The sequence below is a fragment of the Colobus angolensis genome, unplaced genomic scaffold (assembly GCF_000951035.1).
Source record: "Colobus angolensis palliatus isolate OR3802 unplaced genomic scaffold, Cang.pa_1.0 Scaffold27, whole genome shotgun sequence".
Lineage (NCBI taxonomy): Eukaryota > Metazoa > Chordata > Mammalia > Primates > Cercopithecidae > Colobus > Colobus angolensis.
In genome coordinates this window covers 4069374-4095851 of record NW_012115932.1, presented here as the reverse complement: position 1 = coordinate 4095851, position 26478 = coordinate 4069374, and the positions used below count along the sequence as shown (strand labels likewise).

Here is a 26478-nt window from a genome sequence, read left to right as displayed (position 1 = left end):
CATGTCACCCTCACCACAATTCTATCTACTTGTCTTCTTTCCATTTCACAGATGAGGAAGCACAGGTCCAAGAAGTTGTGGCTTATCCCAGACCACATGGCTAGTAAGTGGCTGCCACTCTGTAGAATCCAGGACAGTCATCATCAGAGTGTGTGCCTGGCCCGCTGCACTGCCTTACACTGTAAAAACAGCCTGCCAGAGCATGGCGTACTCAGAGTAGTTTCACACCCTCTCCATCAATTGCTCAAAATCTGTCTCCCCTGGTTTCTCAGAAAGACACTTGTCTGCTGGGCGTATGAGCAGTGCCTTTTATTGCAAAGAGTAGGAAGCACCTTTCTTGCCCTCAATAACTGCAAGAAGTCAAAGAGGGTTTTTGTTTTTTAAAAAAAGGTCAGGCTGGGGAGCACCTACAGCACAAAAAGTTCCCTGTTAGAGAGCCACTCCTTTGACTTAAATGCTATCATTAGAATAAAACAGTAAGTCCTGTTGATCATATAGCTCTTTAGTGGAAAGGCTCTGGAATTAAATTGCTAAGTAGCATAAGCAAAGGGGAGATTGAAGTCAAGAGGATTTGTGGAAGGGCCAAACGTCGTGGTGCATGCCTGTAATCCCAGCACTTTGGGAAGCTCGAGTAGGAGGATCGCTAGAGCCCAGGAGTTCTAAGACCAGCCTGGGCAACATAGTGAGACGCTCTCTCTTCAACAAGTAAACGATTTTTTTTTAATCTTAAAAATTAAGAGTATTTGTGGAGAACAGGGTTAGATGGGGTGAAGCTGAAACTAGCCTGACACCCACATCCATAGGAATTCCTCCACCTAGATAGATACACTCATTATGGAGCTTGTAGGATTGCAGGGGGCCTTGTGACTGTATATAAGATTTCCTGCCTATAATGTAGAGAGCTAGGGACTTTGGAATCATTTATTCATTCATTTTTTAAAATACACAAAAGCTATTTGTTATTAATTTTATGCTAGAGGCTGTGCTAGGTGAACAGGATCTGTGGTGTTCTAGAAGACAGATTTGGTCCCTACCCTCAGGGAGCAGACAGACAGACTTTTAAATGCTGCTTTGTCCTTTACCAGCTGGGAGATTGGGGTAACTCAACCTTTCTGAGGTCTGTTTCCATGTGGGAAACACCCCCAGCCTCCCAGGGTTGTTGCCAGAATCAACTGAGAGCATCTGTTAAGGGCATAGCAAGCACAGTTCATGGACCCCGTAGCCCACCCAACCCCACAGTAAATAGAGGTGTAGTCCAGAGGCTGCCAGCACATTTGATGCCTGCTGTGTGTCGGGCCTGGGATGCAGCAGAGAATCAAGTGCCGAACGAAGCTCTCCGCCCTCCCAGAGATCACATCCTGGTGTGTGGATTCTCTGCCTCTTGCTACCCAGTGGATTCTCTGCCTCTTGCTACCCAACTGGGTGACCTGAGAAAAGTCTCACCCTGGGGAGGGGGGCATCTGGGAAAGGCCTTGGATGCAACACTCACTCCCCTTTCTTCCTCCCTGACTGTGAGCCTGGAAATCACCAGCAGGAGGTCAGAGTTCAAGGTCACAGTCCTGGGGAAAGGAAGCTGTAACGACTCTAGTCCACTCCATGCATTCCAGCACAGCCTGGACTGTGGAGTTGGGTAAGGGTAGGGGAGCCCTTTGTTGAGCTTTTTTCAGCTCCTTTCAGAACCTGTAAGAAAATATGTCTAGCTAACAGGACTTAAGAAGATCCCGGGTCTGGAGTGCAAAGAATACCATGTTCAATAAATAATACAGCAGCTGCTATCATTTATAGAGCACCTCCCACATGCCCATCCTGTTACCTGGGACACTCCTTGCGCCCTCCCTACTGCCCTGTGAGGTGTGGGTTTCCAGGTGATTGCCCAAGATCACACAAATGATACCAGGAGTGAGAATGGGAAAGTGGCACTTGAGCCCCTGCCCTGCCTCTGCCCCAGGACATTCCTGCCTGTTTCTGGTGGGGACCTCCCCCAGAATCCTGGCTGTCCCTCCTCACACCGCTCCAAGGCCATAAATAAAGCTGGTAGACGTTCTGCCTTTTCTGGGGCTACTTTTCTCCCCTCCCCTCCAGGAAGGAAGAATCTGAGGGAAAAAAGCATTAGCATCAGAAAGGTCTCTATTGAGTCTGGCCCTACCTGGGCTTCCACTCCTGGGATGCTCGCCTCCCTTGCCAGCAAAGGCTGCAAAGCTGGGAAAAAGCCTTTCAGCCAGAACTTTCTCTTTCCTCTTCTGTCCTTGCCACCTGACTGCATAGCACTCCCCACAGGCACCTGGGAGGATAGATGTCAGGCCCCACCTGGGAAAAGGCAAGGCCTGGACACCACTGGGCGGTTCTTGATCCCTCTGAGCCGTCAGCCCCATCTTTCCTTTATCACCAGCACCTGCAGGGTAGGCTGGCGGCTGCTGGAGGGGCATGGGATAGCTATGGGGTCTCAACTTCTGATAAAATTCTGGTTCTCATTCTGGGATAAAATGAGGAAGAGATATTTTAATAGGAGAGTGGCCATTCTTGTGGAGGAATAACTTTGCCTGTTTTTAAAGGCATTGCATTTCTTTCCCCCCGCCCCGCCCCACCAGACAGAGTCTCGCTCTGTCGCCCAGGCTAGAGTGCAGCGGTGCGATCTTGGCTCACGGCAACCTCCGCGGGGTTCAAGCAGTTCTGCCTCAGCCTCCTGAGTAGCTGGGATTACAGGCATGCACCACCACACCCAGCTGATTTTTGTATTTTAGTAGAGACAGTGTTTCACTATGTTGGCCAGGCTGGGGCGTTGCATTTCTTTCTTTTCTTTTCTTTCTCTTTTCTTTTCTTTTTTCTTTTCTTTTCTTTTCTTTTCTTTCTTTTCTTTTCTTTTCTCTTTCTTTCTTTCTTTCTTTCTTTCTTTCTTTCTTTCTTTCTTTCTTTCTTTCTTTCTTTCTTTCTTTCTTTCTCTCTCTCTTTCTTTCTTTCTCTCTCTCTCTCTCTCTCTTTCTCTCTTTCTCTGTCTCTCTCTCTCTCTCTCCTCTCTCTTTTTTGAGATGGAGTCTCACTCTGTTGCCCAGGCTGGAGTGCAGTGGTGCGGTCTTGGCTCACTGCAACCTTTGCCGCCCGGGTTCAAGCGATTGCCTCAGCCTCCCGAGTAGCTGGGACACACACCACCACACCTGGGTAATTTTTTTATTTTTTTAGTAGAGACGGGGTTTCACTATATTGGACAGGCTGGTCTTGAACTTCTGACCTCGTGATCCACCCACTGTGGCCTCCCAAAGTGCTGGGATTACAGGTGTGAGCCGCCACGCCTGGCTGGCATTGCATTTCTTTAGGGAAGAAAAGTAGCCAGCTGTGGCTTTCAAACCTGTTTCTCTTTAGCCAGGAAACTTTGGCCTCATCTCTGAGCCTGGGTTAAGCACCTGAATGTGCAGTGCACCAGGTAGCCCTGAATGGGTCCGTCAGTAGGCATCTTCTGAGGCGTGAAGGACTTTTGGGGGAATTCATGGGGCATAGTGCAGAACACAGTCTGTCTAGTTGGGGATGGGCCACACTCGGGCCTGGGCCACAGGAATGAGGCAATGCTGAATTTTTACAGAATCTTGTTCTGTGCTGGTTACCTTTTTGTGTAAGTTTTCGGTTTTTTTTAAAGGCAGTGTAAATGTTAATGATTGTTGGAACCGGGTAATAACATTCAAGGGACTTCATTATAATAACGTTTCTCTGTCTCTTTATGTATATTTAAAATTTTCTAAAATAAAATGGCTTTTTAAGCAATTAAAAATATTGCTCATCTTGGCGCTAATTCAGAAAAGTCAGGAATCCTGTTTGGTCTACCTTGAGGCTTGATTGCCAGGACAGTAGGTGGAAGATAAGCCAGTCTTCAGAGTGGTCACCTTCATAGAGAAAGAAAGTAGAATGTGGTTGCCAAGGACTTGGGAGTGGGGGGACCTACGGATGATTGTTTAATGGGGACAGAGTTTCAGCAAGATGAAAAACTTTCTGGAGAGGGATGGTGGTGATGGCTGCCCATCATTGTGAATGTCTGTATAATGCCACTGAACTGTGCAGTGAAAAATGGTAAACTTTGTATTATGTGTTCTCACAAGTTTTTTCTAATTCAAAAATAAAAAAACAAAAAGCTGGTCTGTAAGCTGGATCCATAGCATCTTGCCACCATGGCCTCATCTGTGGTTAAGCATGTAGGCCACATGGATGGACGCATGGTCATCCTCACCTGCCACGAATTGCCCAGGAGCTCTGTGTGCCAGCCTCAGGAAGTGGTGTCAGGAATCAGCCAGCCAGGTGCAGAAAGGAAGGCACATAAGAGGCATCACTTACAGGCACCACCAGCACCACCAACACTAAGGGTACAAGTGCATCTGCCTGGCCTCTGAGAGCCAGAGGAAGTACTTCTGTAGGTTTAGAATGCTTTTTAATCTTTTAAGTATGTTGATAGTGACCAGGCGCAGTCACTAATGCCTGTAATCCCAACACTTTGGGAGGCCGGGGCGGGCAGATCACTTGAGCCCAGGAATTCGACCAGTCTGGGCTCTACTGAAGATACAAAAATTGGCCAGGCGTGGTGGCGTGTGCCTGTATACCTAGCTACTCAGGAGGCTGAGGTGGGAGGGTCACCTGAGTCTAGAAAGTTGAAGATACGGTGAGCCGAGATTGAGCCACTTGCACTCTAGCCTGTGCGACAGGAGTGAGACCCTGTCTCAAAAAAAAAAGAGGTTGATAGGGCTCCTGCTCTTCCAATTTAGGACAATATGAACATCAAAAAAGAAAAATGTAGATGGAATGATAGGATTTTTGAAACTTCCTTTTCAACCACCAACCCCCAGTATAATAATTTACTCGGAAAAGGATCATCCATGGATGTAAAGCCATTGAGCTAAAGATTTTTGAGAAACAGGATATTCACAGTGTCCCCTCACAGATTACTTATTAATTTCCCAGGGAAGCCGGTACCTTGAACTGGAGCGGTCTTGTGTCACCACCTTAATCAATTGATCTAACGTAGGCCGGTACAAAGTGACATTGCCTAGGACTCCTGCTGTGGTCCAGTGGGTGAGGACAGAACAGTCTCTGTCATTTTCTTGCCTGTACTGTTTGACCTGCATCTAATTGTGAGGAAACAATCAGACAGATCCAGAATGTGGAGCATTTTACAAGACAACTGGCCTAGATTCTCCCAGAGTCAGTGTCATGAAAAACAAACGAAACAAGGGGACTTCAGCGATCATAGACTCCGTGTGTGAACCTAGTTTGGATTCTGGATCCAAAAACACAAAACAAAGGTTATAAAAGGCATTTTTAGGGCCCCTGGAGAAAGTCAGATGTGGACTGAATGTTAGAAAATGTGATTGCATTAATGTTCATGTCTTAGAAATGCTAATAAGCATTACAATTTGTAGGAAAATGACCTCAGGAACAGATGCTGAAGTGTTCAGGGGTGGCATGTCATGTCTGCAACTTGACTAGAAATGGTCCAACAAAACCAGTATTTACAGACAGAATACACCTAGACAGAGCACACACGGATCAGGGTCAGCAAGGGCAGAGTCTGGTGAAGGGTCTTATGTGTTCATTGTTCTCTTTCATCTTTTCTCTGATTTGAAAATTTTCAGAATCAAAAGTGCATCAAAGGAGTCGGAGAATCCGTGGCTGTTGTCTGGCTTAGAAAGACTCAGAATTCTGTTCCCAGCCTTTCCCAGGGGACTCGCCTGAAGTCTTCTAGGCATCTGTTGCCTGTGCAGTTTGTTGATAAGGAGAAAGCAGCTGAGTAACAGTGCTTGGGGGTGGCAGCGCTGGGGACAACGGGCCAGCCCCACTCACAGTCCTGGGAGGAGGGGAGGAAATGTCTGCCAGGCACGTGCAGCATCAGGAAACTCATAAAATCTTTTCTGGCTGCGAAATGTGTTGTGCTAGGGGATAGTCGCTAACCTGGGCTTGGCCTGGCCAGCAGTTAAAGCAGGGGCTCTGAAGTCTGCTTCTGGGTGTAGAAGCTGAGTTCTCCCATCAGCTTCTTCTCTGAGCCTCTGAGGATTGTAAAGAACCTACCTAGAAGGTTCCTGCCAGGAGCCAGTGCGTGGCCAGCTGGAAGCACAGCCCATTCTGTGTACCGGGGGCTTGTGAAGCACTTTCCGTTCTGCAGCTCCATTTTGTCTTCACGTGGGACGTGGTCCTACATCATAAGCAAATAAACAGCCTGTAGAGTTTAGTGCTTGTGGGTCCAGAGCAAACTCCTGAGGATTCAGACCCAGCTCTGCCTGGCTGTGGCCTGCCGTGTGGTGCGTCCCCAGGGAGCAGAGGGAGCAGGTGAAATCAGATTCCGCAGTAATCCTTGGTGCCTTCCATTGGAGGATAATCCTCTTGGGCCTGGTAGCAGAGCTCTGAAAGGTTTGAAAAGCAGGGAGGGGAGGAGGAAACTAATCTGACTGAGCACATCTGTCAGTTCTAAGAGATTGCTGGCTGCCAGCAGTGCTGTGCAAGGGTCTTAGTGCCACCCCAGTACAGTGCACCTGCACCTCGCCACCTCCTGCTCTGGGGAGGGAAAGAGAGCTCGTTTCTATTGAGTGCATGCAACCAAGGCTGGCTCAGCACAAGATTCAGGGAAGCTGTTGGAAAAAATAAATAAATAAAATTCTTCCTTTTAAAAACTGCACAAAGAATACATGATCATTGGAGAAAAAACTGGGAAATACAAGATCATCAGAGAAAAATTCAAATGGCCTAAAATATCTCTTTCCTGAGAGGACTGTTCATTCATTTAACAAATATTTACTGGGTACCTGCTATGTGTCAGGCATGTGCTGAGAACTGCCGGCACAGCAGCAAATGGTTCGGACTCAGTTCCCAGTTCTTACGAGGCTTACAGTCAGATGCCAGCCATTAATATTAATAATTGGATGTTAAGCAAATAATCTGAGTGTAGAAGTCCCTTTAATACCTGGAGGTCTCTAAACTGAGCTCTGGAGGACACAGATAAGGGAGGTGAGGGGAAGAGCATTCCCAGCCCGGGGAGGGGTCGGAGTCCCACGTGGCTGGATCCTGTGCTTGGAGAGGGAGTGTTGGGGGGTGGGGACAGGCGGCGCTGCCGAAGCCAATAGAGCCAGTCGGCCAGAGCCTCAACCCTGGAATTTCCAGCCATGCAGGAGGCTCTTCCTCTCTGGGAAGCTTTGACCTCGCATTGGCCTGGCTGAGTAGCTCTTGTGTGCAAGACAAGAAAGTGTGTACTTCGGACACAGCACCATTGCAGGCTGAGCGACTGGGCTGCAGATGGAGTGTGGGCTTGCTGTAAAGTGCATGGTGCGGGGCTGGTAGTGCCTCTGCCCTTCACTGTCTCATACATTTCCACTCCTCTGCATCAAAGACCAGAGCTTTGTGTCAGGTCATCGTTACCCACTGAGTGGGCTGCTGCAAGGTTTGCCGAGAAGGGAGCGACCCTGGCCTGCCGAGACACAGTTGATTGATTCTGCAGTGACGTCTTTTGAGCCGTCCTCGGGAGTGTGTTGTATCTGCTGGGGTGGTTCCTTCCTTATCTCCCCTAAGCAGCATGAGAGATGGGAACTGGGTCACAGGCGCCTGCGGCTGGGAGCAGGTGCGTGCGTGTGTTGTTTGCCGTTCCCTTCGTGAGCACTGAGGTGTGCTTTGAGGTCAGCTGGGTCGCCCCACTGCCTCTTTTGGCATTTGCTTAGTGGTAGCTCCACACCCCATGAGGCTGGCTTTGGGTCACGGGTGATCAGACCAAGGCCAGGCCCTTGAAGGCCTCACCACCTGATGTGGGAGTCGTACAGTATTGGTGTGGAGGATGACTTCTGAGAGGCGGGGACTCGAGGTGAAGGACATGTCAGGGTTGGCTGAGTGAGGAGGGGATGGGGAAGGGTGCTCCAGGCCCGGGGGGCTGTGTCGATGAAGGTTTATAGGCAAGAACTGCCAGGGACGGGGTCCACGGCCACCTGTGGGGTGGTTTCCCCAGCGTGAGGAACATTGAGGCTGAAGAGGCCCACACTCTGCAGAGCCTCACACGGTGGAAGCTGTCATGCCCCTCACCAGCCCCTGACTCTTGACCCTTAGGGCACAAGGACCCCACATTGTCCCCTCAGAGCATCCATAACTGATGACTGCCAGGGGTTGCTATGTAAATGCCTCTGCTCTTTAACCCGTGATTGGGATAACCTGAGGCCTGTCTTAGGCTGTTTCTCAGAATTCCTCAGTAGGATTAAGCTCGGGTTGTCCACAGTGGTGACTCCCTTGTGTCCTTTTGGGCTTTCTTCCCTTTCCTGTTCTCTTCCCCCACCTACCGAGCTTTCCTGGGCTCACTTTCCAAGACCTGGAAACCAGAGGGAACCCAAACTAAGACCCTGTTTACACAGTTCGAATTCAACAGCAAGGATAGCGGGAAGCCATTGAAGAGCTTTTCTACCCGTGGAGGGACAGGGCCGGGTTTGCACGGCCATGCTGACTCTAGCCGGGAGGTTGGATTGGTTAGGGCCAGATGGAGAGCAGAGAGAGCACCTTATTCCCCCAGCCCCTGGCTGCTGCTGACCACTGTCACCTGCTTTCTGTGTTCCAGAGGCTGGTCTGAGCATTTGGTGTGCATTTTCCCTTTGACTCTAACAGAAGCCTTACGAAGTATAGGTTCCATCTTACAGATGAGGAAGCTGAGTCACAGAGAGGCTGAGACACCTAACCGTGATCCCCCAGTGGGAAGTGATGGCTTGCAGATTCAAGCCTACGTTTGGCAGATCTGGAATGAGTGCTCTTATTCCTCCTCAGTCCGGCCTGTCTGCTTTCTGTCGTCTTTGCCAGCACTGTCCAGGCACTGCAAGGTGGGCTGTTAGCTTTCTGGGTGCAGGTAAATGTCTTCCAGTAACCCCTGCTTCCCCTGCTCCCCCACAGGTAAGTTCGAGGATCGGGAAGACCATGTCCCCAAGTTGGAGCAAATAAACAGCACGAGGATCCTGAGCAGCCAGAACTTCACCCTCACCAAGAAGGAGCTGCTCAGCACAGAGCTGCTGCTCCTGGAGGCCTTCAGCTGGAACCTCTGCCTGCCCACGCCTGCCCACTTCCTGGACTACTACCTCTTGGCCTCCGTCAGCCAGAAGGACCACCACTGCCACACCTGGCCCACCACCTGCCCCCACAAGACCAAAGAATGCCTCAAGGAGTATGCCCATTACTTCCTAGAGGTCACCCTGCAAGGTGACAGCTGGGACCCAATGGCAGGACCTCCCACCCCTTCCCCACCCACCCAGGGGTCAAGGTCAGGCGGCTCTCAAAGGCATGTCCATCGAGATCAGGCCTTCTCACTGGGGCCTGTGCACCCAAATCACTCTTACTTTGCCGGCGATAAGCAAAGAAAGGGCAAGGATTAGCCCAGTGTGTTACCAGTAACACGTAAAAGAGAAATAGCAACTTATGTACAGGCAGCTGGAAATCTAGAAACTTACAGATCACCTGGTAATTTTTCTTACAGTAACTGGGAACATTGCAAATGAATTACATAGCACAGATTTGCAGATCGGTTATTCTCAAATACTGCCATCATATAGATAGCATGTAGCAATAAAAGTTACCCTGTTACTTGAAACTTACTTGAAACTCGCTCTTCCCAGTGTTTTAAAATCTAGATGTTAACTGGGTCAAAAACACTGCTGATACAGCCAGGTGCGGTAGCTCACTCCTGTAATGGGAGGCTGAGGTGGGCGGATCAGGAGATTGAGACCATCCTGGCCAACATGGGGAAACTCCGTCTCTACTAGAATACAAAAAATTGACCAGGTGTGGTGGTGCGTGCCTGTATTCCCAGCTATTTGGGAGGCTGAGGCAGGGGAATTGCTTGAACTCAGGAGGCAGAGATTGCAGTGAGCGGAGATTGCGCCACTGCACTCCAACCTGGCGACAGAGCAAGACTCCATCTTTTTTTTTTGTTTTTTACAGTAGACATTTATTTAAAGTAAAATATCTGTAGACCAAATAATTCTTAAGATTGTTTCAAGTTTAACCATCTTCATAAGAGCTGCATCCACAGACTTCAGTTACATGATTACCTCTTTGCCCATTCTTCTCTTTCTTTTCTTTCCCAAGTAACCTCTTTCAGATACAGTTCAAGGTAGAAATTTTTCTCTTCGTATTTGGTCCACTGCTCTTTAGGCAAGATCTGATGCTTCATGGTCAGGTCCAGTGCTCTCTACATGTAAAACATCCTGTCATTATAAACGTTCTCAGGAAGCCTTCTTATGGCTTCTTTTACATCTTCTTTCTCGTATATTGTGTCATCTCTCATTAACCCCAGTTTATTGAATCCTGCAGCATTGTAATACCATTTTCGAATACCATCCAGCCACTTGCCTGATGCTGCAGCAGCCTTCGTGCCAGCCATTTTGACCAGTGAGACTCCGTCTTAAAAAAACAAAAAAATACTGCTGATACAACCATCCCATAACCTACCACAAACTAAAATGGGCATCAGTATCCAGATCAATGATTGGACTGGGCACAGTGGCTCACGCCTATAATTCCAGCAATTTGGGAGGCTGAGGCGAGCAGATCACCTGAGGTCAGGAGTTCAAGACCAGCCTGGCCAACATAGTGAAACCCTGTCTCTACTAAAATACAAAAATTAGCCAGGCATGGTGGTGGGTGCCTATAGTCCCAGCTACTTGGGAGGCTGAGGCAGGAGAATCGCTTGAACCCGGGAGGTGGAGGTTGCATTGAGCCGAGACTGTGCCATTAAACTCCAGCCTGGGCGACAAGAACAAGACTCCATCTAAAAAAGAAAAAATCTCAAGCCTGTAATCCCAGCACTTTGGGAGGCCGAGACTGGCAGATCGTGAGGTCAGGAGATGGAGACCATCCTGGCTAACACGGTGAAACCTCGTCTCTACTAAAAAAATACAAAAAACTAGCCAGGTGTGGTGGCGGGCGCCTGTAGTCCCAGCCACTCAGGAGGCTGAGGCAGGAGAATGACATGAACCCGGGAGATGGAGCTTGCAGTGAGCCGAGATCCTGCCAGTGCACTCCAGCCTGGGCGACAGAGCGAAACGTCTCAAAAAAAAAAAAAATTCAGTGATTGTGATCCCAAGCATTAACTGAGCATTTACTGCATGCCCGGTGTCTTGCTTCAGTGCTCGTTATCTCATTTGAACCTCACAGCAACCTCACACCAAAATCACCTCCATTAATCATATTTTACAGAAGAGGAAACTGATGCTGTAACTTACCCAAGGTTATTGCTAGGATTTTTTAAATTTTTTTTTTTTTCTTTTTGGAGGTGGAATCTTGCTCTGTCGTCCAGGCTGGAGTGCAGTGGCACAATCTGGGCTCACTGCAAGCTCCGCCTCCCGGGTTCACGCCATTCTCTTGCCTCAGCCTCCAGAGTGGCTGGGAACTACAGGTGCCCGCCACCACGCCTGGCTAGTTTTTTGTATTTTTTTAGTAGAGACGAGGTTTCACCGTGTTAGCCAGGTTGGTCTCGATCTCCTGACCTCATGATCCGCCCGTCTCGGCCTCCCAAAGTGCTGGGATTACAGGTGTGAACCACCGTGTCCAGCCGATTTTTAAAAATTTTTTAGAGGCAGGATCTCACCATGTTGCTCAGGCTGGTCTCAGACTCCTGGGATTACAGGCGAGGGCTACTATGTCCTGCTCATTGCTAGGATTTGAACCTGGGGAGTCTGACTGAATGATTGTTTCTATCACCGTATTACCACCCTGACTGATAACCTTATTTTTAAAATTTGTTGTTGTTGTTTAGCTGCCCTATAAACTGATCTTTAAAAGGCAAAAGTGGAAGTAATTGAAAATCATGAAAAAAAAGGTTTTTTTTGAGATGAAGTTGTGCCCTGTCACCCAGCCTGGAGTGCAATGACACGATCTCAGCTCACTGCAACCTCCGCCTCCCAGGTTCAAGCCATTCTCCTGCCTCAGCCTCCCAAGTAGCTGGGATTACAGGCGCCCGCCACCATGCCTGGCTAATTTTTTGTATCTTTAGTAGAGACAGGATTTCACCGTGTTGGCCAGTCTGGTCTCGAACTCCTGACCTCGTGATCCGCCTGCCTTGGCCTCCCAAAGTGCTGGGATTACAGGTGTGAGCCACTGCTCCCAGCAGAAATCATGAACAATTTAAGATAACGTAGTAATAAACTGAAAATCCAGTGGCATTCAGGAAAACTGTAGAAATTTCAACTCTTTGCCTTTGCACATATTTAGTACCAGCCTTGCCTTGTGGCCAGGTATCTTAGTTGGACATTAAGATTCCTCAGTTAACCTAAGCGCCAATTTTAGTTATAAATATCAAAGTCTTACCACCATTCATTCAGTAGGTTTTCACTGAGTGCCTACTATGGGCCAGGCATTGTTACAATTAATAAGTAGCTTTTAGTCATACCCCAAAACGGAAGCCTTTGAAATAGTGTGTCATTCTCTCATAATAACCAAAGAAAGAACAAATGTTTTACAGTTCTGTTTGTAGAACATCAGCAAGCTCCTTGCTCCTCCCTGGGAGCCGTGGACAGTATTCTGAAAACACTATTCTAGGCTGCTGTCAGAAATCCCAGACTGGTCACACGCCTGTAATCCCAGCACTTTGGGAGTTTGGTGGCTCACACCTGTAATCCCAGCACTTTGGGAGGCTGCGGCAGGAGGATTGCTTGAACTCAGGAGTTCAATACCAGCCTGGACTACGTGCTGAAACCCTGTCTCTCAAAAAAATACAAAAATTAGCCAGATGTGTTTGTGCCCACCTGTAGTCCCAGCTCCTCAAGAGGCTGAGGTAGTAGGATCTCTTGGGCCCGGGAAGTTGAGGCTGCAGTGAGCCGTGATCTCGCCACTGCACTCCAGCCTAGGCGACAGAGTGAGACCCTGTCTCAGCAAAAAAGAAATCCCAAACCAAGAGCCAACGTTAAGATTCAAAAATGGAACTTCACAGTTTCTAATTTTCCATCCTATTTATAGGGTGGCGATAAACAGCCTTGAAAATGATTCATTTGTCCATCCATTCTCAGGGTGGGCCTGGGGTTTCAAGGGGAGGATTTGGATGCTGACTCCCTCCGTGGCTTTCTTTCAGATCACGTATTCTACAAATTCCAGCCTTCTGTGGTCGCTGCAGCCTGTGTTGGGGCCTCCAGGATTTGCCTGCAGCTTTCTCCCTACTGGACCAGAGACCTGCAGCGGATCTCAAGCTATTCCCTGGAACACCTCAGCACATGTATTGAAATCCTGCTGGTGTAAGTTTCTCCCCTGAATCCTGTGCTTCTGAAATAGTGAGGTTCCTCTTGCCTTGAGGCCTGCCTCAGGCCACAGGCTGTTTCCTGAGTCTGGAGCTTGTGGTGGTTCTTCCAGCTACAGGGTCTCAGGGAAAGTGGGCCATGGTGACTTCTGGTAGAAGTGGGGTTTCAAGAACCAGTTCTTCCTATTTTGGATAGCTTCAGGTTTGCTTTTTATTTTTATTTATTTATTTATTTATTTATAGAGTCTCACTCTGTTGCCCAGGCTGGCATGCAGTGGCATGATCTCGGCTCACTGCAACCTCCGCCGCCCAGGTTCAAGCAATTCTCTTGCCTCAGCCTCCTGAGTAGCTGGGATTACAGTCATGCACCACCAAGCCCAGCTAATTTTTGTATTTTTAGTAGAGATGGGGTTTCACCATGTTGGTCAGGCTGGTCTTGAACTCCTGACCTCATGATCCACCCATCTCGGCCTCCCAAAGTGCTGAGATTACAGGTGTGAGCCACCGCACCCGGCTGGGTTTACATCTTTAAAGTCAGGCATCAAGGGAGAAGAGGGTTGTTTGCACCTTTAAATGTCTAGGCTATTTGATCTAAGTCCCAGTGTAATCTTATAGATAATCACATTGAAGGACTTCCATTATAAGCTACTTTTCTCAGACATGGTCACAAAGCTGACCTCTTAACCAGGTAAGCTCCGAGTGACTTCCTCTAAGCGCCACAGGGAATCTCGGGGAGGAAATGTTCAGTGTGTCAGAGAAGATATTTAAAGGCATCATGGGCCTAACACCCTGAAACTGACATTGGAGGCAAACGTGCCCCAGTCACTGCAGGGAGCAAGGCAGACAGGACAGAGCCATTCCCAGTAGGCACACACTGTCCAGTTCCCCTTCCACCTGCCAGGCACCGCGTATCCTGGGTGCTGGCCTAACTGACTGGTGGGCCGTGTGGGCAAAGCAGAAGCCCTTAGACCCCTGAAGAGAGCCTTCCCCGATGTGGGAAGCTTTGCTGGTGGCTGCCTTTATCTCATTCCTCTGAAAAGTCAGTTCCACTCCCTAGACCTTGTTTTAAAATTTGTGTTTTTGAGAAGGTCCCCAAATCCTGGTCTCAGTGTCGGTGCGTGCCTTATATAAGCCTCTAATTGTTTTGTTTTCCCAAAAAGCTACATGGGAAGCTTTTTTTGAGATGGCAAAAGTCTCTGTTCCAGCCCCCTTTTCAGGTGAAAAATCCTAGGCCTCAGGGGTCAATTTGGTTGGGATCAGCTAGCTAAGGAGTGACCCCGCTGGGGACGGAGCTGGCCCAGAATTGCCTGGAAAGCAGAGATTGGGTTCATGCAGGCCCCAGGAACACTCCAGTGCCAGGGGCAGGGAATATATTGGTGAGCACAAGCAGGCGTGATCCTCCTGGCAGCCAGGTAACTAGAAGTTACCCTCTGGAGCAGGTTACTCTCTGGGGTATTGACTGGAGAGAATCAGCGTGGGGCTGCAGGGATAGCCAGTCTAGTCTGGAGGGGCCAGAAGAAGTTTTCTGTAGGAAGCAGATCCAAGCTGAGAGCCAAGGCCTGAATCTAGTTGGTGAACAGCTGGAGCAGTGCCACACACAGTGAGCACAGCCAGGTAAGGCCCGGTGGACACAGGGCACACGGCATCTCTTCCAGTCCCACTTAGCAAGGCAGGTAGAGACACACACAGGCATCTGGTAGCTTTTGGCCTCCAGTTCTCACCCAGGTTCTTGTTTCAGAGTGTATGACAACGTCCTCAAGGATGCCGTAGCCGTCAAGAGCCAGGCCTTGGCGATGGTGCCCGGCACACCCCCCACCCCCACCCAAGTGCTGTTCCAGCCACCAGCCTACCCGGCCCTCGGCCAGCCAGCGACCACCCTGGCACAGTTCCAGACCCCCGTGCAGGACCTATGCTTGGCCTATCGGGACTCCTTGCAGGCCCACCATTCAGGGAACCTGCTCTCGGGGAGCACAGGCTCATCCCTCCACACCCCGTACCCCCCTCTCCAGCCCCTGGATATGTGTCCCATGCCCATCCCTGCATCCCTTAGCATGCAGGTGGCCATTGCAGCTGAGCCCAGGCACTGCCTCGCCACTACCTATGGAAGCAGCTACTTCAGTGGGAACCACATGTTCCCCACTGGCTGCTTTGACAGATAGGCCACCTCCAGACCTCACGAGGAAGCCTTGGAGATCTGGGCAGAGGAAGAGGACACTGAAGAGGAGAGCTCAACCAAGTGAGGCAGCAGAAGGCCATCCCTGAAGAGCCTTGGAATGTGGAGGGTCTGTGCTCCTTTCAAATAAACCTGACCCAGAGCAAAACATTCAATAACATACCTCACCCGAGAGCATTCCTCTGAGAAACATCTGCCACGTGTGACTGGGGTACAAAAGGATGGCTTGGTGGCCATCCCCCCACGCAGGGGCCAGTGAATCAAGAAAGACTTGGTAAGAGGCCAGGAGAGTGGGAACTGGACACAGACCACTGATCTCAAGCATGTCCAGTTTTGAGCATTAAAGACTTCTCTACTCTTTGCTGATGGCAGCTACACCACTGAAAAAGGAGGGGCAGCCTGGCGTGTTCTCAGCAGCCCCGGAGGGTGCCGTATTGGATGCTTTTCTTTCCCTGGCTCCGAGCAGAGGGGCCTAAGTTTGTGTGTATGCCTGAGCATTTGCCTTGCGAGGCACAGTGGGTGGCTGTCTTGCCTTTGTTTTTGAACCTAAAACCATTTTCAGCCTTTTAGATATTTCATGTGCTGCTGCTTCCCGAAGTGATCTCGCTTTCTGTTCCGTAAGATGTCTTGTTTACACACTGTATCAGGGATTTGGTGATACTTGAAAATTCCTTTGGAGAAAAAAACAAATCTAATTGCCACACTGCCTGTCCCACATGAGGGCTGTTAAGTTGGAACCCGAGTTTGAACCCAACTTGTGACGGACCGGCAGGTAACCACAGAGCTTCCTTTTCGAAAGCGTATGGTTGGAGAGAACCACTTTCCCAGCTCTCGGTTCCAGAAGATTCCACGTCTTGGAGGCTGTGTTCACCTCTAGAACTTTAATGACTACCCAGGGAGGGAGAAGCTCGTTGAAAGGAAGACAAAGATTTCAACAATTCCCACCTCTCTCCACCACATACTTACAGTGCATGAGTTTAACCCAGTCTCGGCTTTGAGTGTGGCTGATAGCGAAGGATAGCAATGTGGAAGATTTGCTTACTCCCACTGGATTTGGGGTGTGGGATGTACATGGCATGTTATACCACCGTTGATAGGCAAGTGACTGGTTGGATCAAAAGCCAGTATTTAGGGATCTGCAATGAGAGGGCTCTCAGGAAGACTCTTGTAACCATGTGCAATATGTTTTTTATTCTGACTCGCAGCTTGCGCTTAGCATGTTCTTTGGTTTAGTTCGGGGTTGGGGGACGCATCGTTCACCCATCAGAACTGGGAGATGCAAAGGACCGTGGTAGCAATTTTTGTTTTGTTTGAGGAATACCTGTCTTGGTTTTCTTAGCCCCTTGCCAGTCCTGGAGACTGTGCCTGGGGCTGCCAGGAAGACAGCTGCATGCTGCTGAGTCAGATCTGAAGATGGTGAATCTTTCCAGAGCAAATGAAAATCTCAGCGTGGAGACAGTAAGAAAAGAGACGGGGTGTGGATAAGACTCTGCCACCGTGTCACACTAGCATAGGAGACTGCACGTTTGTTTGTTGTTTTTCTTTTTTTCCTTTGCCAACCTCCCTTCTATTTATGTGCAAGCAGTTTGGATTCAAGTTCTTGCGTCTGTCTGTTCTGGGGCCTGGGGATCGTGAGGGTTCCCTCACAGCCAGCGTGGCACCCAGAAAGAGGTGTCCCACAATAAACACATCACCTGCTCTTGGTCTCTCGCCTCTTGTCCTAGGCATCCCCTCTTGGGCCGGCCCCTCCTTCCCTCTCTCAGATCAGCCCTGGTGGGCATCTCCCTATAATAGGGGGTGGAATGTTGGGGGCAGCAATAAGACCTGGGGAGCTGAGTCCTGCCCTCTGAGTGGGAGCTGGGCCTCCCTAGGCACACAGAGGCCAGCGGAGGTGTGTGTAAGGCTTGACACCCCAGCTCCAACACCATCTCAGGGTTTTTCCAAAGAAACCAACAGGATATATATGGAGAGAGATTGATTTTAAGGAATTGGCTGTGATTGCAGAGGCTGTGGTCTAAAATTTCTGGGGCATGCCAGAAATTTGGGGCATGGAAATTCAGGTAAGAGTTGATGTTGCAGTAGAGTTCAAAATCTGTAGGGCAGGCCCACAGGCTGGAAACTCAAGCATAATTTCTGTGTTACAGTCTTGAGGCAAAATTTATTCTCCAGAAAACCGCAATCTTTGCTCTTATGACCTTTTACCAGTTGGATGAGGCCCACCCACATTATGGAGGCTTTTCTTGAAGTCACCTGATTGTAAAGGTTAATCACATCTAAAAAATACCTTCACAGCAACACCTAGACTAGTACTTGGCCAGACAACAGGCACCATAGCCTAGCCGAGCTGCCACATAAAGTTAACAATGGCACAACTCACCAGCTGCTGGAAGGCAGTTGACCCGACCTCTCTCTGAGCCTCTGTCTTCTCACCTGTTAAAATGGGAGTGATAACAGACCTTGCCTCATAGGGTTCTCAAGAGGATTAAGTAACATAATGTACATCAAGGCCAGTACCTCCAAAAAAGGAGACAATTATGTTTCTTCAAGCATAAGACCAGCTTTTTGTAAGATGCACTATTGTTTTATGCACTAAGACTTTTTAGAAAACTAAATCATCAGGCAGTTTTCAAGATACCATTGATTATATGTTGCATTCTTATTTCAGAAGCATTAAATGTCAAAATATGTAAATGTAGAATTGATGGGATATAGCATCAGCTATTATGAAAAATGTCAGATTCGCACACCTCCTTGAAGGGAGTCTCACTCGAGACTTCTGTCTTGCCCTCTACCTACCCAGGTTCCAGCAGGAGAACCACCCTGGAGAGCTGGCGTCACTGTGGGGCTGAGACATTTGCTAAGTGCAGCTGCCTTGGATTAGACAATTAAGGGAGGAAAGGGAAGATGAGCTCAGGGCCTGAGGCTGCAGCCCAGACCCAGGAGTGTGTTTGACACCGCCAAGGCGGGGGCTGAGGGCAGTGCTCACCACCTGCCTTGTGCAAGGCCAGGCGAGGCAGTAAGCTCTAGGTTTTGGGGATTCAGAGACAAGGCAAGTCTTGGGTTTACCAAGAGCACCACTTTACTTTGGACACATCCCCCCCTCTTTGGGCTTCCATTTCCACATCCGTTACTATGGAGATGGTCAAGTTGGTGGATGGGTCTGAGCTCTTGGGGTGGTGGGGAGGCTGTGCCACTTGTCTTTCTTCCACCCTTGGGCGCTCCATGTAAGACTGTGTTCGCGGCCGGGCGCGGTGGCTCACGCCTGTAATCCCAGCACTTTGGGTGGCCGAGGCGGGCGGATCACAAGGTCAGGAGATCGAGACCACGGTGAAACCCCGTCTCTACTAAAAATACAAAAAATTAGCCGGGCACAGTGGCGGGCGCCTGTAGTCCCAGCTACTCGTGATGCTGAGGCAGGAGAATGGTGTGAACCCGGGAGGCGGGGCTTGCAGTGAGCCGAGATTGTGCCACTGCTCTCTAGCCTGGGCGACAGAGCGAGACTCTGCCTCAAAAAAAAAAAAAGATTGTGTTCGTTCCTATGCTGGAGGATGGCTATGAAAGCTTTACAAAGCACAAAGACAGCCTTAAAGTTCCTCCCAGGGCTGGCATCGGGTTAAATTCAGAGGTTTTCAAGCCTGAGCAAGCTGCGGAATGACCTGGAGCCTTCTCTAGGAGGGGTGGGGACCTGGAATCTGCACTTTTAGCAAGCTTCTTGGTCATTCAGGTTTATGATTTCTTTGTTTTTTATATCTCAGTTGTATTTTTATAGCTCCCCAGTTTATTTTGATTTTTTAAATTTTTAATTATTATTATTATTATTTTGAGACAGGGTCTCGTTCTGTGGCCCAGGCCAGAGTGCAGTGGCACAGCCACAGCTCACTGCAGCCTTGACCTTCTGGGCTCAAGGGATCCTCCCACCTCAGCCTCCTGAGTAGCTGGGACTACAGGCACCTGTCACCATACCCAGCTAATTTTGGTATTTTTTGTAGAGATGAGGCTTCACCACATTGCCCAGGCTGGTCTCAGACTCTGGAGCTCAAGCAGTCTGACTGCCATGGCCTCCCAAAGTGCTGAGATTACAGGTATAAGCCACTACACCCAGTCGAGTTTATTTTGAAAAGTATTTTCTGACATCTATATGAATTTAACAGAATTACCTCAAAGTATACAGAAATTACCTGTATTTGCCAGTAAATATGAAATGCTGATGAAAGAATACTTAATATACCAATATTTAAGCATGTCAACATAACAGAACTTTTTCCAACTTTTTAAATTATTTTTCCCACCTAACCCAATTTATATTTGACATTTGGGTTACGTGTACATATAGAAACAGACCTATTACACAACTGGCCATGGATAAACTAGCATACAAGTGTCCTTTCTGGATGTAATTAAGTTTCAGAGGCAGCATGGTTCAAATGGGAGCAAATGAGCTGACCTCCTCATGAAATAAACTAGGCAAAAAATCAAGAAGTATTAAAGTTGCTAAAGACTGATTCCGTATCTTTTATTTCTTCCTTTTTTTTATTTTTTATTTTGAGACAGGGTCTCACTCTGTTGCCCAGGCTGGAGTACAATGGTCCGATCTCAGCTCACTGCAACCTCCACCTCCCAGGTTCAAGCAATTCTGCGTCAACTTCCCCGGTAGCTGGGAGTATCGATGCGCACCATGGTGCCCAGCTAATTTTTGTATTTTTAGCAGAGACAGGGTTTCACCATGTTGGCCAGGCTGGTCTCCAGCTCCTGGCCTCAAGTGATCCACCCGCCTCGGCCTCCCAAAGTGCTGGGATTACAGGCATGAGCCACCCACCCAGCTTCTTCCCTATCTTTTAAATATACAAGTGTGCACTGTGGGTGTGTGTGAATTAAAACGATTCTAGACTGTGAGCTCCTATGGGCGGGGCTATTGTCACTCCATAAAAAGCCCTAGGGCAAAAAGATGGAGGTAGTGCAGGAAGCAGAGGGCGCCTGTCCTCCATCCAGCCATCATCAAACCCACTAAAGTGGCAGACCCGATTATCTTAAGTCTTAGTGGGCTTAGATATTGACCTGGGCCTTCAAGGGAGGTTTTACTCCATTGTGTTTTATTTTGTTGTTTTATGTTGTTCCACTATTTTTGTAATTAGGGCAAAGTGAGAGGCTCAACTAAGAACACTTAACATACCCCAGAAACTGTCTGAATCAATGATTTTTATTCTTCTGCCAAACACAACTGATTTCCATCCGCAATTATTTTTTAAGGTAAGAAACAGTAAGTCAGTGAAGAAAGAGCTAGGACCTTGGGCTGTGGAACACTATTATACTTTAGCTTGTCCACTGAGAGATGCAGAGCCGAAGGCTGGGGTCTAGTCAGGTTGGCCACAGCAGGGTACAGACCAGCTTCGGTGGGCTTCCTCCAAGAACATTCTGCAGCACTTGACGCACTGCTGGTACACCGTCTCAAAAGGCAGCCATTTCCATAATAAGGATCTGCATTAATAAGTTGGTTTTGTGGATCACAGCTCTCAAGTACTTCAATTTTAGCTTTGCAGCTTTTAACTTGATTGCTTTTTCTATTCCTATCTCTGCTGGGCAATGTGGCTCATGGGAATGTCGTGCCTCCTCATGCAGCTGTGCCCTCGGTAGTCAGGGGATTCCCTGTCTCATACCCAGATGTCACCGAGCTGTCTACCCTCCAATTCTCTGAAATGTTTTTTGGCTTTCTTTTTTTTTTTTTTTGAGCCAGAGTCTTGCTCTGTTGCCCAGGCTGGAGTGCAGTGGCGCCATCTTGACTCAGTCAACCTTCGCCTCCCAGGTTCAACTGATTCTCCTGCCTCAGCCTCCCACATAGCTGGATTACAAGTAAATGCCACCACACCCAGCTAACTTTTGTATTTTTAGTAGAGATGGGGTTTCATCATGTTGGTCAGACTGGTCTCAAACTCCTGACCTCAGGTGATCTGCCCACCTCAGCCTCCCAAAGTGCTGGGATTACAGGTGAGAGCCACCATGCCCATGCCTTTGAAATGTTTTGTTCTGAAAACTGCTTCTGCAATGGGTGACCAACAGATGTTACCCAGACACACAAACAGCACTGGCTTAGGCACCTGCTCTGCCATCTCTCTGTGCGCAAAGGCACCCAGAGACTGCCCGTGTGATTTATTTGAAGAAACATTGAAGGATTAACTGTGCAGGAACTGGTTCCCAAACTCAAATGAGAATAAGGAAGCAGCATCCCCGTCTGAATGTCTGAACCATTTGAGTCGTAGACCTATACTTAGTATTTCTTTGTTCTATGCAGCATTTCTTTGGCTTAGCTGTGTGAAGGGCTAGGACATCCAGACTTCTTTTCCAAGAAGAATCTGCTTCTTTCCAAACTAGCACTGCCGACTAAATGCCTGAATTAGGGTTGGGGCCAGGGTTCCAGTTCCTCCTGCCCTCCGGGTTCAAAGTCCATCTTTCCAAAGCTATTTCTGCTCTTCCCCTTAGTCCTTGTGGGACTGGCTCCTCACCGCCTGCCTTTTTTTTTTTTTTCTGAGACAGAGTTGCTCTGTCACGCAGGCTGGAATGCAGTCGCACCATCTCAGCTCACTGCAGCCTCCGCTTCCTGGGTTCAAGTGATTATCCTGCCTCACCCACTCGGGTAGCTGAGATTACAGGCAAGCGCCACCATGCCTGACTAAATTTTGTATTTTTAGTAGAGGTGAGGTTTCACCATGTTAGCCGGGCTGGTCTCAAACTCCTGACCTCAGGAGATCCGCCCACCTTTGCCTTCCAAAGTGCTAGGATTACAGACGTGAGCCACAGCGCCTGGCCTGCTGCTCACCCTTTATATCAGTGATTCTCAACAGGGGTCATTTCTTCCCCCCAGGGGACATTTGTCAATGTCTGCACACCCACTTGGTTGGAACTGAGGGGAGATACTACCAGCATATAGCGAGTAGAGGTCCAGGATGTTGCTAAACATGCTATACTGTACAGGAGAGCCCCTCATGGCAAAAAATTGTCCAACCCCAAATGGCAATAGTATTGAGGCTAAGAAACCCTGCCGTAGGTCTCAACTCACATGCTACCTCCCGAACAGGCCTTTGTAACAACCCTAGTCATTCTCTTGTTAGCTGTTCATTTTCTGCATGGTATTCAAACCATCTGAAATGACTACATTAATTTGTTTACCTGATTTTACGGCTGTGCCCTAAACTACCTCCCCTCCCACCACCCCATATAATAATAGCTCCTGGTGAAGGTGGCAGTAATCATTGCAGCTGGCATTTGTTAAGTACTTACTGTGTGTCAGGCACTTGCTCATACTATTTCTTACAGCCATCCTAGTAACCCTACAAAATAGGAAGTATTATTAGCTATGTTTTACAGATCAGAAAATAAGGGCGCAGAGAGGTTGTTTGCTTAAGGACAGCAGCGGCAGTGAAGGAGCCACAGTTCAAGCCCATGCTCTCTCAATCTGCCACCATCCTGTGTTCCTGACTCAATGGCTTTGGGATGCCAGAGGCAAAGGCTCCGTGGCTGGCCCAGCTGGCCATCCGCTTACCTGGTAGGGAACACCCCACCAGGGCAGGACCATGGACATGGGTTCACAAAAGCAAAGAGTTGCCTGGCGTTCACACTCCTGATTCATGGCTGGGGTTCTCAGAGCACGCTCATCAGCAGACACAGAACCGTAACTCCTTGCACATCTGCCACCGGCTAACATGATTTGCGGCTCCATCTGTCTGCTTCTAATACGCTCGGATCTGGGAGGGGCTCCCTGAGCTCCCAGCCCCATCTGTGAAGGTGAAGACGGAGACCAGGCTTGGGGCCTCCCCAGACCTTCCCCCAGGAGGGGCCTGCCTCAGTGCTGGCTCAGACCAGCTCCAGGTACCATCCAGCTTGTCAAACAGCCTAAAGAGCTGCCTTCCTCTTTGCCAGCAACCAGCATCCTTGTGTTTCTGAGGCAATCCCTGGCACCAGGTGCCTGGAAGAGAATCTTAGCAGCCCTTGTGAACCAGGGTCTGTTCCTCAGAGTAGACCCTTGTGAACCGAATTTCAGCAGAAGGCAGCAAAGCATTTGGTAGGTGTCTCCGGTCAAATGCCCGCCAGGGCCAGGTAGGTACCATATGTGTGCAAATCCAGCTGGATGACTGACAGTGCGAGGTGGTGGGGACTGTGTCGAGCTGTAATGTAAAGTCAGTGTCCCCTTAGAGGATATGATGGATATGATGTCTACTCAGCTCCTACCTGGTATTACCTTTCTTTTTTTTTTCTTTTTTTTTTCTTGAGACGGAGTCTCGCTCTGTCGCCCAGGCTGGAGTGCAGTGGCACGATCTCGGCTCACTGCAAGCTCTGCCTCCCGGGTTCATGCCATTCTCCTGCCTCAGGCTCCCCAGCAGCTGGGACTACAGGCACACGCCGCCACGCCCTGCTAATTTTTTTGTATTTTTAGTAGAGACGGGGTTTCACCGTGTTAGCCAGAAGGGTCTTGATCTTCTGACCTCGTGATCTGCCTGCCTCGGCCTCCCAAAGTGTTGGGATTACAGGCATGAGCCACCGCGCCCGGCCTCTACCTGGTATTATCTTTCAGAGATGTAAGCTCCATGTTTCCAGAGAAGCTGGGATTCTGTGCTTTCTAGGAAATTAATTTTTTAAATTTTTTTAAATCAAATTTAAAACATTTTAACAAATATCCAATAAAACATTTTAAGTTAAAGTGGAATCTAAGATGGGTGTGGTGGCTCACGCCTGTAATCCCAGCACTTTGGGAGGCCGAGGCAGATGGATCACCTGAGGTCAGGAGTTCGAGACCAGCCTGGCGAACATGAAACCCTCTCTCTACTAAAAATACAAAAAATTAGCCAGGCATAGTGGCAGGCACCTGTAATCCCAGCTACTTGGGAGGCTGAGGCGGGAGAATCACTTGAACCAGGGAGGCAGAGGTTGCAGTAAGTGGAGATCGTGCCACTGCACTCTGGCCTGGGCAATAAGAGTAAAACTCTCTCTCAAAAAAAAAAAGAGTGGAATCTAGGCAAGAACACAGAGCCTGAGAGGTGAGAGGTCTGAGAGCGTCTGGTCTTGACGATAACCATCTCTCCATTCTGAACCTCTGTCCCCTCATTTTAAGGGGAAGGCTGCCAACCTGGTCTATGGTTCGGGTGTATGGTAAAGAAGCCTGGGACACGTGGTATCATCATTCAGCAGTGAATTCCACAAGGACCACTGGAAATAAGTGGACCCCCACTTCTTTAGGGCTCAGGTGAGACAGCTTCACCTCCCTCCAACCCAGCTCCCACTTCAAAGGAAGAACTCAAGTGACCAGGCTTCTCCTGGGCCAGCTATGGCTGGTTGTAGGCCCCTGCCCTTGTCAGAGACACACAGGCAGGACACCTGGAAGTCAGGCCTTCTGCTGCTCCCCAGCTGTGTGGACTTAGGCAGGTAATTTCACTTCTCTAGAACTCAGTTTCTTCATCTGTAAATGAGAGGGTGGGCCTGGAATGGTCTCCCAGGTCATACCTAGCAAGGGAGCATGTCCCAGCAGCAGTCCATGGTCTTGTTACCCAGAGTCAGGTCCAGCAGGTCTGAGATGGGAGGTTTCCCAGGAGAAGCTCGTGCACAGCGAGGCTTGGACACTTCTCCCTGCTCTAAAGCCCTACCCTGTATGTGCCAGTTCTCACCAGGAGACCTTTCAGGAAGAGCCCTTAATAGCTCCTTTGTGCACACTTACTATGCATAGGCAGGCCCTGTCTTTGGCACTTTCCTCATGCTCTTATCCTTACTCCTCTTTTGCCCTCACAACGCCACCATGAGCTAGTTAGATTATCACCATTGCCTAGATGAGGATACGAGGATCCGGGAGGCTGAAGGTCTCGTCATGCCATGTCACCCCTAGGTGACACACAGCCACACGAAGGCCCAATCAAGATTTCACTGCTCCTTCCCCCCAAACACATCAAGTATCCAAGGAATGGCAGGCAGGTGGCAGAGTGCCACCTAATGGTGATCTTCTTCTTCTTCTTTTTTTAATTTTTTAAAGACATCGTCTGGCTCTTTCCCTCAGGCTGGAGTGCAGTGGCGTGATCTCAGCGCACTGCAACCTCTGCCTCCTAGGCTCAAGCCATCCTCCCACCTCAGCCTCCCAAGTATCTGGGACTACAGATGCACACCACCAAGCCCAGCTAAGTTTTTTGCATTTTTTGTAGAGACAAGGTTTCACCGTGTTATCTAGGCTGGTCTCAAACTCCTGAGCTCAAGCGATCTGCCCACCTCGGTCTCCCAAAGTGCTTAGATCACAGGCATAAGCCACTGTGCCCAGCCCTAGTGGTGATCTTTAAAGATGCTATGAGTAGCTCCCAAGTTCACTAAAGGAGCTTGCCAGGAGGGAGGCAGGTGCCCGGGCAGAGTGGGAGAGATGACTCCCAAATGTCAGGGTGAAGGTCAGAGAGACCCTGTGGTAAAGGGCACCTGAACCAGGTCTGTGGAATGGGAAGTCCTTCTAGCTTGTTGCATAGTGCAGCAAATGATGAAGCCAATCTAACTTTCTGGGAATCATGAGCATGGATTAAAAAAAATTTTTTTTTGAAACGGGATCTCACTCTGTCACCAGGCAGCAATGCAGTGGTGCAATCATGGCCACTGCAGCTTCAACCTCCTCGGGCTCAGGTGATTGTCCCACCTCATCCTCCCAAGTAGCTGGGACTAAAGGCACATGCTACCATACCCGGCTAACTTTTGTATTTTCGTAGAGATGGGGTTTCATCATGTTGCCCAGGCTGGTTCTTGAACTCCTGGCTCAGTGATCTGCCCACCTTGTCCTCCCAAAGCATGGATTTTTACCCTTTATCCTTGTAACTCCCCTGTGACCAAGGAAGGGAAGGTCTTACTAACTCGTTTTACACATGACCAAGATGAGGCTCAGAGAGGTCCAGTGACTCACAAGTTAGTGCCAGAGGCGCTCCTAACCCTTTGATTGCACTGGCCTGAGAGTGATGGTTGTGATGATGGAGGTGATGGTAGAACTAACATTGAGTGACTTTGAGCAACTCTATTAGGTAAGTACGGTTGTTATTCCCATTTACAGGTGAGGAAACTGAGGCTCAGAGAAATGCATGAACTTACC

General features: G+C 49.0%; 1 protein-coding gene and 1 pseudogene across 1 annotated transcript in view; one reads left to right on the top strand and one right to left on the bottom strand.

The window, feature by feature from the left end:
- The window catches only part of CCNJL (cyclin J-like), a 59526-nt gene extending 42430 nt beyond the window's left edge, over nucleotides 1-17096 (top strand). The window contains exons 4-6 of the mRNA XM_011947703.1: nucleotides 8884-9186; nucleotides 13052-13211; nucleotides 14952-17096. Coding sequence (XP_011803093.1) covers nucleotides 8884-9186; nucleotides 13052-13211; nucleotides 14952-15372 — 884 coding nt within the window. The 3' untranslated portion in view covers nucleotides 15373-17096. The remainder of the gene's footprint in view (nucleotides 1-8883; nucleotides 9187-13051; nucleotides 13212-14951) is intronic.
- Nucleotides 10031-10366, bottom strand: LOC105515789 (annotated as a pseudogene).
- Nucleotides 17097-26478: the final 9382 nt, after the last annotated feature.